The sequence below is a fragment of the Diabrotica virgifera genome, chromosome 9 (assembly GCF_917563875.1).
Source record: "Diabrotica virgifera virgifera chromosome 9, PGI_DIABVI_V3a".
Lineage (NCBI taxonomy): Eukaryota > Metazoa > Arthropoda > Insecta > Coleoptera > Chrysomelidae > Diabrotica > Diabrotica virgifera.
Window position 1 is genome coordinate 149,163,888 of NC_065451.1, and position 18,855 is coordinate 149,182,742.

Below are 18,855 nucleotides of genomic sequence, written 5' to 3' on the forward strand. Positions count from 1 at the left end.
CTGCTCCTGCTAAATATGTCTTAGCTCCTCTTTGCTTTTTCTTTTACCGTCTTCATTAATGCTATCATTACCATCCGCCATCTTTCTTCTTATTCAAATAATTAAAGCACCTATGTATTTATAACTATAAATATTTGTAACGGTTACGGATCGCGACAAGCGCCGCACCCACCTCAACAGTTAAATCTTAGCAATTCTCGATCCTAACCAGTTTCGACTTCTACCGCTTGTAAATACATATACAATCAATATCAAAACAACAAATAAATTCAGCTTTTATAATTCTGTATATTTTTACCGAAACCTGTATTACAGACCTACTGTTTTTGTTGATAATTATTATTGTTTATCGCTCTTAATCACCCGTCCAGCGCAAAAAGCTCAACCCGTTTCGTCCACTCAGAGGTTTCACTTTTATCCGTAGGGCAATTAAAAACTAACTATTAATTTATTAATACAGTTCATAAACAGATATCTGATTATTTACTTACATAAAGGTCCTTTTTAATTACACTTTGCACTATTTTGTATGCAGATTACACTCGAAACCACCCAAAAACTAAAATTTAATTTCGGAGAAACACTACACACGTCCAACTAGTACGATTGCCACGTTCAGCAGTTCTTGCGATTGCCACATTCAAGTCAGAATACGTGCACACAGATCGATCAACATGGCAGTGCATCACACTTTTGCTACTTTAAGATCTTTTCTAGTATGTACTTTCAAATGACGTTTCAAATTACCATTTCCAGAAAACTGCTTAAAACAAATCTCGCACTTGTACGGCTTTTCTCCAGAGTGCAATCTTAAATGTACTTTGCGTTGACTTGATTGCCTAAACTGCTTCAAACAAATTTCACACTTGTAAGGTTTTTCTCCAGTGTGCACTCTCAAATGTTTTTTCAAATCACTTGCATGACTAAATTGCTTAAAACAAATTTCACACTTGTAAAGTTTTTCTCCAGTGTGCACTCTCAAATGTGTTTTCAAATTACTTTTTTGGTTAAACTGCTTAAAACAAATTCCACAGTTGTAAAAAGCTTCTCCAGTGTGAACTGTTGTATGAGCATTCAAAGAAATTTTATGTCTGAACTGCTTAAAACACATCTCGCACTTATAAGGTTTTTCTCCAGTGTGCACTCTCAAATGTGTTTTCAAGTCACCTGCTTGACCAAACCGTTTAAAACAAGTATCACATTTGTACCGTTTTTCCCCAGTGTGCACTCTCAAATGACTTTTAAAATGACCTGGTTGACTAAATTCCTTAAAACACATCTCGCACTTGTAAAGTTTTTCTCCAGTGTGCACTCTCAAATGTGTTTTCAAATTACTTGCTTGAATAAACTGCTTCAAACAAATTTCACACTTGTGAGGTTTTTCCCCAGTGTGCACTTTCAAATGTTTTTTCAAATTACTTGCGTCAGAACACTTTTTGGAACAGATATCGCACTTGTATGGTTTTTCTCCAGTGTGTATTCGCAAATGATTTTTTAAATGTTCATTTCGAGAAAACTTCTTAAAACAAACTTCGCATTGGTAAGGTCTTTGTCCAGTTGCAACTGTCTTATTTTGAGTTAATGCTGTTCCTTCGTCGTGTCGGCTCATATAATTTCCTTCATAAGATGAATGTTCAGGTTGTGTCTCCATAATCTCCAATTTGTTGTCCTCTTGAGAATAACCTAAAATACAACAAACTATAATACAAATATATGAGTATAAGGGAAAATGAATGTAAAAACAAACAAATGCAATAATCAAAATAAAGCATAATAAAATTAGATACACGATACATATTTTACAGAAAGGCTATAGCGGGATAAGATGGTCAAAAATGCCCCCGCACCGATCAGCCCCGCTACTTATTTTTTCGATAAAGGATATAAAATTATGCCCTCATGCAAATTTTTAGCTTCCCAAAGGTCCTAGAACCTCTTAACTCTTAAGTCACTACCTGTATCATAATGAACTTCATTATGATACAGATTTTCATCAAGATACAGATTTTTAACCAATAGAATCGCGATATGGCATTCGCGATAAAGGTGGTACACGCGCAGTGACCAATGGCGAGTCAAATACATACGCTTTGACAGTTCTCAATATGTAAACAAACCGTCAAACTGACAAACTACTGAATTTATTTGTGTTACAAAATTAATAAATTTGATTTTTAATTATGAAATTAATTTTTAATTCTAATGTCTGATTAGTGATTAAAATAAGAGTGAACACTATATTTTAGATTTTAAAAGTTAGCTGCATAATAATTGTAAACTGACTTAATGAAGTCTAAGGGCCGGTATTTCAACAGCTACGCTTTTGCTTAGCTAAGCCTCTGTCAAACGTTAAGGAGAAGCTTAAGCTGGGTGCCGTATTTCCATCATTTCCGTAACTAAACTCGTCCTCAACTGTCAAGTTAATTGGTTTGGTACCTCTGAATACGTCAAAATGCCAGATCTAACTGTTCTGAGGTAAAAACCACTACTGTCAACATTTAATTTTATCTTGTCATCTGTGTCGGTCTTATTTTTACTTCACCTAATTTTGTGCACATGGTAAATGTGTTGTTAGTATATTGTGTGCATATATTTTCTCTGGTTATATTTTTTATTGGTATTCTGCATAAGCAATAGATCCGTCTTTGTAATTTTGTTTATTGGATTTATATTCCTTAAAATGTCAAATTGGAATGTAAGTCGTCGGCTTAATTCGCAAACTACTTAACTCCTATCGGTAAAACTTTTCAGGAAACGCTAAAAACTGTTTTCTGTTAATTACACGACAAATATATAGATCGGAAGAATAAAATAATGTAGAGCGGAAGAATTCACATTGAATTTTAATTATATTAAGTCATTAAAAAAACAAAATAAAGGAGTTAGGTATTTTTCTTACTATCTTTCAGTAAGTCGTCCCAGGAACGCAACTCATAAATATTGGCAATATCATTTTAAAGTCTTCTACTTTAAAATGTATAATATATGTCTGAATTGCCAATATAAATGAGTGAGATTAAATAAATTATTAGAAGAATTTTTTTGCTTAGCAACAACACTTTAGTTTATTTTAGTAATATTTTGTATTTTGACAACGGCACCCGATTTGGGCGTCGAAACGTTAATAAAATTATTTTTTTCATTTTAATTGTGGCTTATTTCATATATAAATAATTAATCATAAAAATGCCACAAGGAAATAGCTTCAGAACAACAATAAATCTAATAATAGCTCTTACAAAAACAGGTTTATTTTAATATAGTAGTGAATAGAAAATTCAGCAAAAGTAGTAAATTAACATTTTTTTCTATGTTTCGTGGGGTAGCTTATCATAAAAATCGTGATAATCACGTTCCATCGATAATTTTAATTGCTGGAGGTACTGAAACTTTTCTTTTTTAATTCTAAGTCTATTTTTATGTAGTTGGGAAAAGGCGATAGAACTAATAGGCAGAACATTATTTATATTAAGCCGTACTGGTAAGGTTTGCCAATCTTCGGTGTGACGAAGCTTAAAAAAATACCATCCTTTGAGTATTTTAAAGCTTTGATATCGTTTACAGTGGGTGCACCGACAACAGCTTTGCCTGGTCTTATTGATTTAACGAACTGGAGGTGATCATATTTTTTGAAGAAATCGTGCGTTAGATATTCGAAGTCATAAGGACTTTTATGGCAAGCAGTTTTACAGATGGATACATAATCTGCTGGAATATTAATTTTTTTATTTCGAATTTGCCTCTCAATGACGGAGTGGACACTGTCTACCTCCATCTGGGTGTGACCTTTTTGCAAATACTTTTGAGTTACCGTTAACCCAGTATCCAATGCAAAGTTTAATAAACCATTTGATAACGTTGAGTTACTGTTTTGGTGCCCGCAACCATCACTTCATAATATGATTTCAGTGTCCTCAGTGCTTTTTTCTTTCAAGACCTGCTGGTTGAGTCGTCGCTGGGCCATCGAGGTGTAAACATCGTTAAAGCGCTCCGAAAAACCGGTGATTAAGAATTCTAATTATCTTATCAACAACAATAAAAAAAACCCATTAGCAATAAGTGAGAAAAACAATATGTTCCCTTCGGGGAATCTTATTGGGTTCAGAAATGGACAACCAGTTTATCAACAACAAAACATACAGAGCGATCCAATAAATCTACAAATAACACAAGCAACTAATAACCAACTACAGTGGCAGCCAACAATGATGAACCAACCAGAAAATGCAATGAACATGAATATGCCAACTATGCAACAACAGTATCATACAACTCCTATACAGACAGCAAATACAAACTATTACTCTCAACCAGTTCAGCAGCAAATGCCGACATCAAGTAAAAATAGTGCAAATATCGAAGACAGAGAAACTCACTATATGACATCAACCAGCGAAGATGAAGAAGAAAATCAGACAAACAGTAAAAACGCTTGGCAAGTCATGGGAAGCAATAAAAGGAAGAAAATACATAACAACAAACCAAATCCAAGCGAAATTGAAACAGGTAACCGATTCCAACCGCTGTCGAAAGAAACAGAAGAAAATACTGGAAACGCAGAAACCAACAAAATACCAAAACCTCCACCAATATTTGTACACGGGGTACAGGATTTCAACGAGATGACAAAGCAATTAGAGGAAATAGCGAAAAAAGAAGAATACCAGACAAAAAGTTTAATAAACAACGTTGTCAAAATAAATTTTGAAACACCAGAAATATACCGAAAATTGGTTAAGGAGTTCAAGGAAAAAAATATATACCATCACACGTACAGACTAAAAGAAGAACGAGCCTACAGAATCGTGATCAGATACTTACATCACTCAACCAATACTGATGACATAAAAAGTGAGCTATCTCAGTTAGGGCACAAAGTTAGAAACACAGTTAATGTAAAACAACAAAAAACCAAAGAACCACTTAATCTCTTCTTTGTAGATTTAGAACCCGCGCAAAACAATAAAGATGTCTATAATATAACAGGCCTACAGAACAGAGTAGTACTCATAGAACCTCCACGAACTCAAAAAAACAGTATAATACAGTGCATGAGATGCCAACAATATGGACATTCCAAATCATATTGTAATAAACCATTCGTCTGTGTAAAATGCGGAGGCTCACACAATACCACCACGTGCAAAAAGTCAAAGGAGACGCCAGCCATATGTGCGTTATGCAATGGAGGCCACCCAGCCAATTATAAGGGATGTGATCACTATAAGAAACTTACCAAAGGAAGCAACAAAAACAATGGAGAGCATCAAAACCCATCAGCAATCTACACAAATGATATACACACAAGAAACACACAACAACTATCCAATCCACTGCCCCAGGGCTTGAGCTACGCTGAAGTAACTAAACACAACCAAACAGAAGATACAACCACTGTGTTAAACAAGTTTTTGGAAGAATTCAAGAATCTATTCAACCAACTAATCCAACAAAATAGCATGGTCCTCAACATGCTCACCATGCTTATGAACAAAATGAAATAAATGGCTAAGTTTCTTCGAATAGCCCAATGGAATGCCAACGGCCTTCCAAGCCATACAGAAGAAGTGAAAATATTTCTAGACATAAATAAAATTGACATATTTTTAATTAGTGAAACGCACTTTACGAACAGAACTTATTTTAACATACCTAAATATAAACTATATCATACTGAGCATCCTGACGGCACAGCCCACGGAGGTACAGCAATACTCATCAAAGAAAATATTAAACATCATGGAACTACTGAAGTACAAAGAAGAACACATCCAAGCAACGACAGTAAGCGTTGAAGCACTTCCATATAATGTCAACGTAACAGCTGTGTACCGCCCTCCTCGCCATAGTCTAAAACGAGAACACTATGAAGAATTTTTCCAAACTTTAGGACCAAAATTCATTGCTGGGGGAGATTACAACAGCAAGCATACCTTGTGGGGGTCACGACTTATAACAACAAAAGGCAGAGAACTGGCACATGTTATACAAAATAAGAATTACTCATTTATCTCGACGGGAACACCAACATACTGGCCGACCGATCCCAACAAAAAACCAGATTTATTGGACTTCTTCATAACAAACGGTATTGGTATAACTTATACAGATATAACACCAAGCTATGACCTAACTACTGACCATAGCCCAATAATAGCAACGGTAAGTACAACAGTTATCACTAAAAAACCAAAACTCCACCTGCACAACAATAAAACAAACTGGGACACTTACCGACAAATAATTCACAATACTATCGAAATAACAACGAGGCTGAAAAAACCGGAAGAAATAGAAGAGGACTATAACAAATTTATAAACATACTACAGTATGCAGCTAAATCAGCTACCCCACAAAGTAGTCCCAACAGAAACATAAGTAATATACCTTTAGAAATAAAAAAAACTGGTAGCTGAAAAAAGAAAGGCCAGATCTGCATGGCAACGAACACACACACCAGACAGCAGAACAAGATACAATCGCATCAGCAACAAATTAAAATCAAAGCTGCAAGAAGTCAAAAATGACTCATTTACGAATTACATCACCAATCTATCAAGACAACACAACTCTATATGGAAGCCCATAAAAAGTAAGAGAAAGCCAATAACAGCGTTACCTCCAATACGTAAAAATCCAACACCACCAGGACCATGGGCAAAAAGTGATAAAGAAAAGGCTGACCTATTTGCCGAGTATTTAGCAGAAGTTTTTACTCCACTTAATGACGACCAAGTACCAGAAGCGAACCAAATATTAGAAGAACCACTACAGATACAGGATCGAATAAAACTATTTACTCCAAAAGAAATTAGAGACGTAATTGCCACCCTAAACCCAAAGAAGGCACCAGGCGAAGATCTGATAACCGCAAAAATGTTAAAAGAAATACCCAAAAAGGGCATAGTTAAACTACTGCACATATTCAATGCAATACTTAGATGTGACTACTGGCCCACAGCACTCAAAATTGGACAAATAATTATGATACCAAAGCCTGGCAAAAACCCTCTAGATGTCTCATCATATAGGCCTATCAGCTTATTACCAACAATCTCCAAGTTGCTTGAAAGACTTATCCTAAACAGAATAAATGCAGAAATAAATCCACAAAATTGGATCCCAGATCATCAGTTCGGATTTCGACAAAGCCATTCAACGATACAACAATGCCATCGCATAGTCAACGCCATCAACCAGTCACTTAAAAATCAGCAGTAATGCACAGCAGCCTTTATAGACATCAGTCAGGCTTTTGACAAAGTCTGGCATCCAGGCTTGTTATGCAGAATAAAAAGAATTCTCCCAGCAAGTTACTACAACCTACTGAAAGCCTACCTACACGAACGGCAGTTTAAAGTAAAAGTTAATGAAGAAGTCTCGGAATACAAGCCTATTCACTCTGGCGTACCACAAGGGAGCATACTAGGGCCATTATTGTACGTACTATATACACATGACTTGCCTACAAATGATAAAACAACCATCGGGACATTTGCAGACGACACTGCTATTTTTGCCAAGCATGACGATCCTATTGCAGCAACATAAAATCTCCAAGAGCATCTAAACTCACTTGAAATATGGCTGAAGAAGTTGAAGTTTAAGGTAAACGAAACAAAATCATCCCATATAACATTCACTCTCCGGACTGGAACCTGCCCACCAGTAACCATCAATCAAATAAAAATACCACAAAGTAATCAAGTCAAATATCTAGGGCTACACTTTGACAATAAACTTAACTGGAAACACCATATAACAAAGAAAAGAATGCAACTTGACCTAAAAACCAAAGAACTTTACTGACTCATTGGAAGAAAATCCCACCTTTCAATAGAAAACAAATTGCTAATATATAAAGCAGTGATAAAGCCAATCTGGACTTATGGCATTGAACTGTGGGGCTGTGCCAGCAAATCCAATACTGTGATTATCCAGAGAGCGCAATCCAAGATACTTCGAGCAATAGTTAATGCACCATGGTATGTATCAAACCAAACTCTACACACAGATCTAAAAATTCCATATGTAACCGAAGTCATCCGAGAAAACAACAGAAAACACCACAACAAACTAGAAGACCATCCTAATCCACTACTTCATCCACTACTGCAACCTGTCCGCAATAGAAGACTCAGAAGAAGCTGGCCCTCCGACCTAAGAGGTAACTGAGGAAACATCGCGTAACTGAGGAAACATCGCTGGATGTTTACCTCTCCACGTCACCACATTTACAATAATTTAATTTAATGTAAGACCAACAAATTGACTTGTAGATGTTTGTTTTATATCTGATTGTCAATAAAGGGAGATAATAAAAAAAAAGACCTGCTGGTTTAGGAAATGAACAATAATACTAGTAAACTCATTACTTGTGAGCCCACCTTCCGATTCGTTCCACAGGTAGCAGAAGCCTTTTTGGCGTTTAATATCATACATTGTAAAATTATGCACAATTAGTTTGGTTTTGTAATAGAGGCTGGATACATTTGATTTAGGACAAAGCAAAACTGATTGAAGATCCGTAGTAAACACTTCATTATGGGACTCTTTATCATTATCTTTTTCAACCCTTGCTTCTTTTTTATATTTGTCATGCTCATTGTAGATATCTTCTGAAATATTCCCTGTTTGAAAGGACACACAGGTATCGCACAGATCTTTTTTTGGCCTATACAAAGAAAGTTTATTTTTTTCAAATACTTTGTGAAAAGTAGCTATTGATACCGCTTTCTCATTTTGATTTATGCAGAAATCAGATTTGTAGAACTTGTACAGTTGGCTTTTGCTAGTCCAAATAGGTTCCAGGTAAAGTTTTGACGAGGTAGCTCTACAATAGTGCGATTCCAGTTTTGGTAGGGAATCAAAGAATATTTGAAGCTGTTTCACACCATGATTATTATTACCAGAATTTTGACGAGTTTGCACAGTCATATTTTCCTCCAGTCCGATCTTGGCCCATTTCTTAATGACCCAATCCTTCACACCAAGGGTGTTTAAAAACATTGTTTTACAAATTCTTAGCCTAGAGGAACCTAAGAAAAATTCGTTTAAATATGTTCTTCTCGAAACTTCATTCAGGGCTCGTTTTCTAGAGGTACTTTTTACACATACATGGTTTCTTACGAACATCTTCTTTTCGGCCCAAGTGTATTGCCAGAACTCTTTGAAAATTCTTCTTCTCTCAGGTTCACTTATTTTAGTGCACATTAGGGCGGAATTGTTATTTTTACTTAACTTACGATTGCAACTTTCTCTTATGGATTTGGGTTCTTTTAATAAGTCATACCTCCATTTTCCATTATCTTTTTTTTTCCTTGGTAAGACTTTCCCTTTTCTCTATTTAAACTGTTTTGGATCTTTTTCCAACTTTTGGATCTTTTTTTTGTTTATTTCATACTTTGTAGACCGTTTTCTTCTCGGGCTTTCGTCTCGAGGATCATTTTCATTTATTTCACCATGCTGCAAATCTTAAATACTTTCGGCCGATTCAGAACTGTTAGACTCATCTGAATTCGCTACAAAATCAGGATCGTTGTTCTCATCGCCATCGCTAACTTCCACATTTTCTGCAGGGCTACCGGCCAGTATTTGGTTGATATCTTCGATTGTCTCCATATTTTCATGGGGTATTTCTGCATTGTTGTCATGAAAAATGTCATTCTGGCCATGACCTATCTCTACGGCTTCATTATTTGTTTCTGCATAGCTGTCAAGAAGTTCCGAAGGATGTTCATTAGTATCATTAATTATAGTAAAAGTAGGATTCACTAAGGTTTGAGATATTTATTTATTTATTTACGGGTTTCCCCAATTTCATAAAAAATATACATATATAAACAATAAGTAGAAGTAAAAGTAGTAGTAGTAAAGTCCAGTAAAACAGTAAAAAAAACAAAAAATAAAATTAAATGAATTAAATGAAAGTGTGACATCATAAAACTGTAGTAAGTACATTACAATAAAACTAAACTTAACATACACACAAATCTACTGAAAATATAATATTAAGAGTAAACAGTAGCGATCAACAGGTAGCAATAAAAATATAACTTCGGGAGATAGTATCATAAACTTTGGCAACAGTGGTAATCTTTGACATTAATATTATTGACAATTTAACTCATAGGCGCGCTAAATGGAAGTACATAACCGAAACAATTTTTTTATTAGTAAATAAATATTTCTAAAAATAAACCAAAATGGGTGAAAATTGTATGTTAACATGGTATTTGCACGAAATAATAATAATAATAAATAATAATTTCGTTGTGAAGCGAAACGAGAGCCGTCTTATTTTATTTAGTTCATAGAGCGCCAAAGGCACTCTAGAACGGCCCTTCAACCATTCTTAGGGTCCCATCAGAGGTGCATATTTCATTCTTTTTGAATTACTAAAATTCGGGCTACCGTTATCGATTCACAACGAAATGATGGCATGAATGCCGTGGCGGTATCTGCTAAAGACGAACGAAAGTTTTACTTCTAATATTAACAATATCACAAATAAAATAAAACTTATTAGAACTAGTCTTCTGGTTAAACCAATCGTGGCTTGCGGCTTCTAAAATTTGCAAGCCAACGAATTGCCGGAGCTAAGAAGGCCGAAGGAATTCTACCAGGTTACGTCGTACTTCATGGAATGATTATTTATTATTTTGATTAGTTCTACTAGTAATCTGAGCATTGGGAACTAATCTTTGTTGGAATTTTACCGTGCTGGACAGGTGGGAAGTGAGATGCAGCCTGATAGATCTTCCTCGGCATTGTTAGCTCCTGCAATTCGTTGGATTCCAAATTTTAGAAGCCACGAATGATGTAACCCAAAAATTAGTTCTAATAATAAAGTTTTATTTTTGATATTATTAATATTAAAAGTAAAACTTTCATTCGAATAATAAAACGGTATTGACACTCCCCCCATATTTCGTATTTCCGTGTACACGTCTGGACGTGAGCTGTAAGCGAAAATAATCATACAAGTGACATACAGCGTGTCTCGTTCCCTGTTCAATTGCTGCTGGCGTGGTATATACAGTTTGTCTCGGTAAGTTCTCATTGATTATGCATACATATTCTAGAGAACACATGGTTGCAAAAATATATGTTATAGGCTTAGGGTTGGAAAAAAACAAAATTTGTAGTTTGTTTAATTTAATCGTGAGAATATAGGAAACTAATATGGTACATATTCTAACGTTAGTTTGAAGAACATAATAGAAACGTTTTGAAAATGAATGAAAAATAAATAAAAAAATTGACAAATGCATTAAATTGCATTAAATACATCTGAAATGGAGATAAGTTATATATTCTTTGGTGGACTGTTTTTGATTAATGTTTTTGTTTGTTAAGTTGCCCTGAACACTTATTTGATTAACAAATCAAAAACATAAAAAAATTGAAAAAATAACAACTCGTTTTTATTACATACGGTCCACATATACATAATACTAGTTCAGTAAAAAGTTACACTATTTCGAGCGTTGGGGTTTGGGGTGAGGGGGAGTGTTAGGAGAAGTTGATAAATTAGTAGTTTTTACGGTTTTTGGTTTAAAGTGAAGAAAGTTCTGTTCAAAAATATTCTACGTCACATTTAAAACAAGATAGGTTTTATGCATAACTGTTCTAAAATCAACGATTTCGGTTGTCGGAAATCAACCGTTTTCCATATTTTTCATATATATTGTTTTATATTTATTTTGTTCTTCTTCTTCTTCATGTTACTTGTCCGTTGGCTATTATCATAGCAATTTTAATTTTGTTTGCCGAGTTTCTGAATAACTCGATCGATGTTAGTCCAAACCATTGACTCAAACCATTACTCGAAAAGTATTAACTTAGTGAAAAAACTCTATAGAACAAAAATTACTTAAAATTAGCCAGTTTATCCATTTCCTGACTTTCTTTGGACGAATATTTTTTCACCCCCAATAGGGGGTGAAAACCACCCCCAGGGCAAAAGCACATATCGGCACAATATCAATTTTTTATCTTTGACCTGTTAGCTATGTGTATGCCTTTCATGTCAATCCAAGCGGTTCTTTAAAATTTAGAGATTTTGCAATATTTTACCGTTAAAGAACGGACTATTTGTGTAATTACAAGTATAATTTAAAATTAATTTCGATTATACAGGGTTAGATAATGTAGTTTAAAAATAATAATAAATTCATCATCATGTAGAAAAGAAACTGTGAATATCAAATATTTTGTTTTATTTTAGAAGATATATCTGTATTCCCAGAACCTTCACAATTCATCTTACTTGATAAACGGAAGTATTTGCTTCATGCCATCTCCTTAGGTTTACCATACCAGGCAACAAAAAATGGTATCGTTTAACAGGTAAATCGCGGCGAAGGCGATGGCAAAGCGTCCGCTTATGTACAAAGTCTAAAGAATATTAAAAAAAAAATGAATAACCATTTTCAATTTCGTTGCAAAACGAAAATACAGCCGAACCATATTCTAGTCCAATCAGAGTGTGATGCAAGCACCTCTACCGGTTTCGAAACTTATTAGTCTCTCATCAGGAGGCACATATGCTACTCTCCCTGATCCAACCAAAACAAACACCAATCTATGCCATTTCGTTCGTTGCAATCCGGGACTGCACGCTGGGGTTTGTTTTGGTTGGATCAGGGAGAGCAGCATATGTGCCTCCTGATGAGAGACTAATAAGTTTCGAAACCGGTAGAGGTGCTTGCAGCACTCTCTGATTGGACTAGAATATGGTTCGGCTGTATTTTCGCTTTGCAACGAAATTGAAAATGGTTATTCATTTTTGATTTACATTTACTCTGTGTGGAGTATGAAGTGAACCATTCTCGTTGGAACTTTACTGCGCTGAGCAGATGGGACGTGAATTGTAAATTGTAGAATTCACTCATCTTCCTTACTCTCAGCATCCGTACGGCTTACAAATTGTAGAAGCCTCGGAGGTGTAACCACAGAAGGTTCCCATTGTTTTTATTCTGGTGGGATGTAGAATAGCATTATGTTGTTTTATATGCCATTAGAGTGAAAACTTAGTCTTTTTTTCTAAAGAATATTATTTGTAACGTGTAGTTTTTGAACCAATTTTACACAAAAACATTGACATACAAATTCATGTTTGTTTAGTGGCAAGAATACTTTGGTTTTTGCTTAGTGAATGTAAAAGCAGTCGCAATATCTCACCTAAATTAATAATTTATACATCTCAACAAAAAATAAAATATATAGGAAATACTACCCTGGAAATTGCTCGCCCTATCCGAATCCTGCTTATAAGTTTTACTATAAACGTATATATCTAATAGTTTAGTCGTAAGAAATGAACGACAGATTGAATCAAGTTCGAAAATATTGTCACCAATGATAGTCCTGTCGCCAGGGGTACAACGGCCTCCTTTATTCAGATGGACTTACCCGTAGGACACGAATTTTTTAGGTTACAGTTGATCCGGATGTCGATAAGATTGTTATAAACAAAGAACTTGAGGAATTACATAACAGCAATTTCTCCAAAAAAAAAAACGTTGTATTTTTTGAGTCATTCTAAGAAAAAACTGTTCTTACAAGTTTTCGAGATAATCGCGGTTGAACTTTAACAAAATCGAAAAATTGCAATTTTTGAACCAGAATAACTTTTGATTAAAAAATAAAATAGCAATTCGGCTTACCGCATTTGAAAGTTAGAGTCAAATTATATCGGTTTTGATTATTTGCATTGCTAAAAATTTATTTTTTTATTGTTAAACAAAGCTATAAACACATAGTGTTTTTCGTTCCCAATACATGCGTTTTAATTCATGCTACATAGAAATTGCCTCGCTTGCATTTGTACCTACTCTGCCTACTCGTTCGATTTTACATGAGAGATCATTGAAAGCAACACTCAAGCGTTATGTGTTTATAGCTTTGTTTAACAATAAAAAATAAATTTTTAGCAAAAATAAATTTTTTCGGGTTCAAAAATTGCAATTTTTCGATTTTAAGTTCAACCGCCTTTATCTCGAAAACTATGTATCCTACGAAAAAACTTGTCAGAACAGTTTTTGCTTAGAATGGCCCAAAAAATACAAAAAAATGTTTTGTTTTGAGAGAAATCGCTGTTATGTAATTCCTCAAGTTCTTTGTTTATAACAATCTTATCGACATCCGGATCAACTGTTACCCAAAAAATTCTTGTTCTACGGGTCAAAATACATAAAAAAACTTGGGTATGACCATCTGAATAAAGAAGGCCGTTGTATCCCCCTAAGGAAAGGACTATGAATACCTACCTCAAAAAAATTGGCATTTGTACTGTAGTCAGGATTTCTGTACCTAAACATAGATTTATTACGAATTTCATTTTCATGGGAAACAACTTTTCACACTTTTTTTTATTTATGACAACAGTAGATTACTTCTTATAGGTAGGTACTTACATTATTAAAATTTGTGGTGGCTCCAATTTCGGTGTTCTCATAATTTTGCCACGGCTTTTAATGGACTTTTTCTTGGAATGATTCGCTTTATTTTTCGTTTGATTAACTTTTCTCATTTCGTTAAACTATTGATAATATTGTAGCGTGATTAGTGTAATTACTTCTAATTACAATAAAACTAGCGGTTCGTAATTTATATACGACTTTATTTATATAAGTTACAGACGAATTTATCTTATACACTAAAACTTATTCACAAAATATGCCCGTATTTATACCCAGTTGTTATTCTGGAACAATCGACTCCCATCTCGAGCTATCGGCTTGTTCCGCCTACGTGACGTACCTTCCAGAATTCTCCGGCGAGGCCTAGCACATCCGATTACGTCATTCTCGAGGTGTTTACTGTTATACGGGGATCGGCCAAGATTTCTCTTCCGCTACACTGCTCCCCTCTCAAGATCTGAGCGTCTCGATCAGCAACTCTAAATGAAGGCCCAGGATGGCGGAATCTACACGACTCTCCAGCTCTGCATACACCCTTCAAGAAGAAATAACAGTCTACTGTCTTTGAATGGTACGATATCTTCGGGTTCATGCAACACACAGTGATTTGTACACCAGTTCCTCTGAAGACCACTTCAAGCATGCTTCTCACAATCTTCCAATCCAGATTTTCTACTGCATGGCCTATTTTTGGTAAAGCCAAATTTTTGATGTCATAATTACACACGATTTTCTTCAAATTAGTTAGAGCACGCCATATGTTCTCGTAGCTTGGCGTGTCCGTATAAGACTTTCTGGTCACCATATACAGCAAAGATCGAGGACCATCTTCCAATCGCAGTACTCTTCCAATTTTAGGCTGCTGATTTCTTAACTCGTCCAGGCGGCCGAACTTTCTATTGAATACGGACGATATTCCTTTAGTCATCTCGAGGTCTTGGGCAACACAGTGGGCCAGAGAGACGTTTTCTGGAACACCAAACAGATCTTGCTGAACTTCTGTGGTCACGCCGAATCTAGCACTCTTTCTCGCTGCGTAATTTGACATAAATTGATTAAAACTTGGCTGTGCGACATCTTTCATCTCCTGTTGGAGGACTCGGGCTTCTTCTGTTTCATTTGAGCCAGCATATGGTGCAAGACGATTTATGTGAATAACTTTTGGTTTACCGTTTGGCAACTTCTTAATTCTATATATTACGTCATTTATTTTCTTCTTAACTTCATATGGACCTTCCCATCGTCTTTGCAGTTTAGGACATAAGCCTCGACGACGTTGCGGATTATAAAGCCAGACAAGATCACCTACTTCGAAGCTTTCATTCTTGCATCGAGAATCATATTGATCTTTCATTCTGTCACTGGCTATCTGGATGTGTTGTCGGGCAAGTTCATGAATGTTGTTCATTCGTAATTTCAGGCGGTCAACGTAGTCTTCGCCTGCAACATGTTCCTCGGAAGGTCCGCAGCCAAACTCTAGGTCGCAGGGCAACCGAACTTCACGACCCAACATCAGGCAGGTTGGTGTTTGACCTGTAGTTTCATTTACGGCCGAGCGGTAGGCCATCAGGAATAAATGAATGTGTTGGTCCCAATCTCGCTGATGTTCAGATACAACTTTGGACAAGTGTTTACCCATCGTTCGGTTCATCCTCTCGACCATCCCATCTGATTGAGGATGCAGGGGTGTTGTTCTGGTCTTATTGGCACCAATCAATTTACAAACGTTTTGGAAAAGAGCTGACTCAAAGTTTCGCCCTTGGTCGGAGTGGATCTCCAAGGGAACACCAAATCGGCTAAAGAATTCTTTAACAAGTACCTCTGCAACGGTAGCAGCTTCTTGATTTGGTAATGCATAGGCCTCAGTCCATTTTGTAAAATAATCCATGGCTACCAGGATGTATTTATTTCCAGCATCGGTTTCTGGAAATGGACCTGCAATGTCGATAGCTACTCTTTCCATAGGACTTCCAACATTGTACTGTCTCATGGGTGCTCTCTTTTTACCAACCGGACCATTACCGGATGCACACGGTTCACATTTTCGGCACCATCTTTTTACATCATCTTTACAGTTCACCCAATAGAACCGTTCTCGAACCTTTTGCAGAGTCTTCGTAATACCAAAGTGTCCACCTGATGTACCGTCATGCAACTGACGCAATACTTCTGACACTTTACTTTTAGGTACAATTAACTGAAGCTTAGATTCTGTACCATCATCGTTCTCAAAGGTTCTGTACAGAAGATCATCTTTTAGTACCAGGCAATTCCATTGGCTCCAGTAGGCCTTGACTTCTGGACTACATGCACTAATGTTCTGCCAACTAGGTCTCTCACCTTGCCGCATCCAATCCAATACCCTTTTTATACATGGATCATCTTCTTGGGCGTCTTGTAACTGTTGGGGCTGCCATTGCTCATTAATTACGGTGGTTCGTCTCACGGGGCAAAATCGTTCCTCTAATTTGGCACAGTGATTACAATTCGCACTGCATTTCCGTATCGAGGAAGCATCTGTATTTGAACCAACTCTTCCAGCCCTCTTCATGCGTCTCTTCGGCATCGTGTCACGAATCACCCTCCGTACCATTTCCACCAAACGTTCATCTTTTCACTTATCGCCTTTTTCCCCGGTTATTACTCGATTGTTTCGTGAAGCTTGGCTAGCTGCTTCGTGTTCCAAGGCAATAGCAAGTGCTTCATCTAAAACTTTCGGCCTTGCTAGTCGTAAAGATTTCTGTAGTTCATTATCTTTCAGCCCATTGACGAAGGTATCTACTGCAATTTCTTCTAAAACGCTGTCTGGCACCTCTGGATAAGCCAACCGCACCACACGAGCCACATCTGCTTCAAATTCTTGCAGATTCTCACTTGCTCGTTGACTTCTACTTCGCAGTTGTGCTTTGTATACTTGTTGTAGATGGGCATCTCCATAGCGTTTTTCTAGACGAGTGAACAAGGTCTGGTAACAATTTTCTTGACCCTTAGGAATTGATCTTAATATATCTGCAGCATCACCTCGCAAAGCAGCAGTCAAGGAAACAGCCTTTTCCTGTTCGGTCCAATGATTGGCGGTCGCAATAGCTTCAAACTGTCTAAGATATATGGACCAAGAGGACTTTCCATCAAATGGTGGTAATTTGAATCTCATATTATGCGACGTTTCGTCTCTCGGTAGTTCACTTATTTATATCGCACTAAGTTAACCGAACACCGACACCAACTGTAGCGTGATTAGTGTAATTACTTCTAATTACAATAAAACTAGCGGTTCGTAATTTATATACGACTTTATTTATATAAGTTACAGACGAATTTATCTTATACACTAAAACTTATTCACAAAATATGCCCGTATTTATACCCAGTTGTTATTCTGGAACAATCGACTCCCATCTCGAGCTATCGGCTTGTTCCGCCTACGTGACGTACCTTCCAGAATTCTCCGGCGAGGCCTAGCACATCCGATTACGTCATTCTCGAGGTGTTTACTGTTATACGGGGATCGGCCAAGATTTCTCTTCCGCTACAATATGTTAAAAATAAAAAATTCTCCTAAAACTCTATACTCGCATTAGAATTCGAAATATTTTTACGTAAAATATACTTACCTAGCTACATTGAACTAAAACACAATTAACAACAGTCTATTATTTCAAAGAGGCCAACAACTTATACAACAACAAAAATATAATAAATTAACTATCAATAAATACTATTTTCTTATGAAACAACTATAACGAATTTTTAAATTAACACACTACTGCACTGAACAGATATCAATAAAGATGACAGACCAAATTAGAGAAAATCTGACGCAGGTCTGTCAAAATGACAGTGATAATTTCTGTATGTTGCCTAATTAGTTATTTAGTTATAATATGTTCGATTTCTTGTTAGAAATAAAAAATTTTAGTAGTTCCAAGATTACACAAAATCTAGGCATGGGATAAAATAGTTTATTTGAAGAAAGTTTATTATTTTTTTCTTCTTAATGGCGGTACAGGCTCCTTTTTTCAATATTTTATTTAGTTATAGAGTAATTTCCACATACTAAAATATTTCTAAAATTGGGCTCTGTACCGCCATTCTTTATTATATTACGAATATGTGTGCCAAATATCTCGACAAAATATTCAAAATTAGAGCCGCAATTTTGGAACGCGTTTGATGCCACCTGTTGCTCGCTACTGTAGCCTCTTAAACATAAGTGCTGACTGGAAAAATTGATTTTAGTTGGTTTTTAAATACTCTACTGGAAGAAGAGAATAAATCGATGTCCAAATCATTCAGGTGACTCAAAGTTCTATCTATTGGTGAGTTAAGACCATAGTTTGTTGAATGATGAGGTACATGGAACAAGTTATTATTTCTCAGATCATGGTTTGGAATATTAAAGTTTATTAATTTTAATAAATCAGGGCA

The 18,855-nt window shown here is 35.9% G+C and overlaps 1 protein-coding gene across 1 annotated transcript in view; it reads right to left on the minus strand.

The window, feature by feature from the left end:
* Nucleotides 1–268: 268 nt before the first annotated feature.
* The window catches only part of LOC126892296 (zinc finger protein 681-like), a 29,089-nt gene continuing 10,502 nt past the window's right edge, over nucleotides 269–18,855 (minus strand). The window contains exon 2 of the mRNA XM_050661806.1: nucleotides 269–1,683. Coding sequence (XP_050517763.1) covers nucleotides 686–1,683 — 998 coding nt within the window. The 3' untranslated portion in view covers nucleotides 269–685. The remainder of the gene's footprint in view (nucleotides 1,684–18,855) is intronic.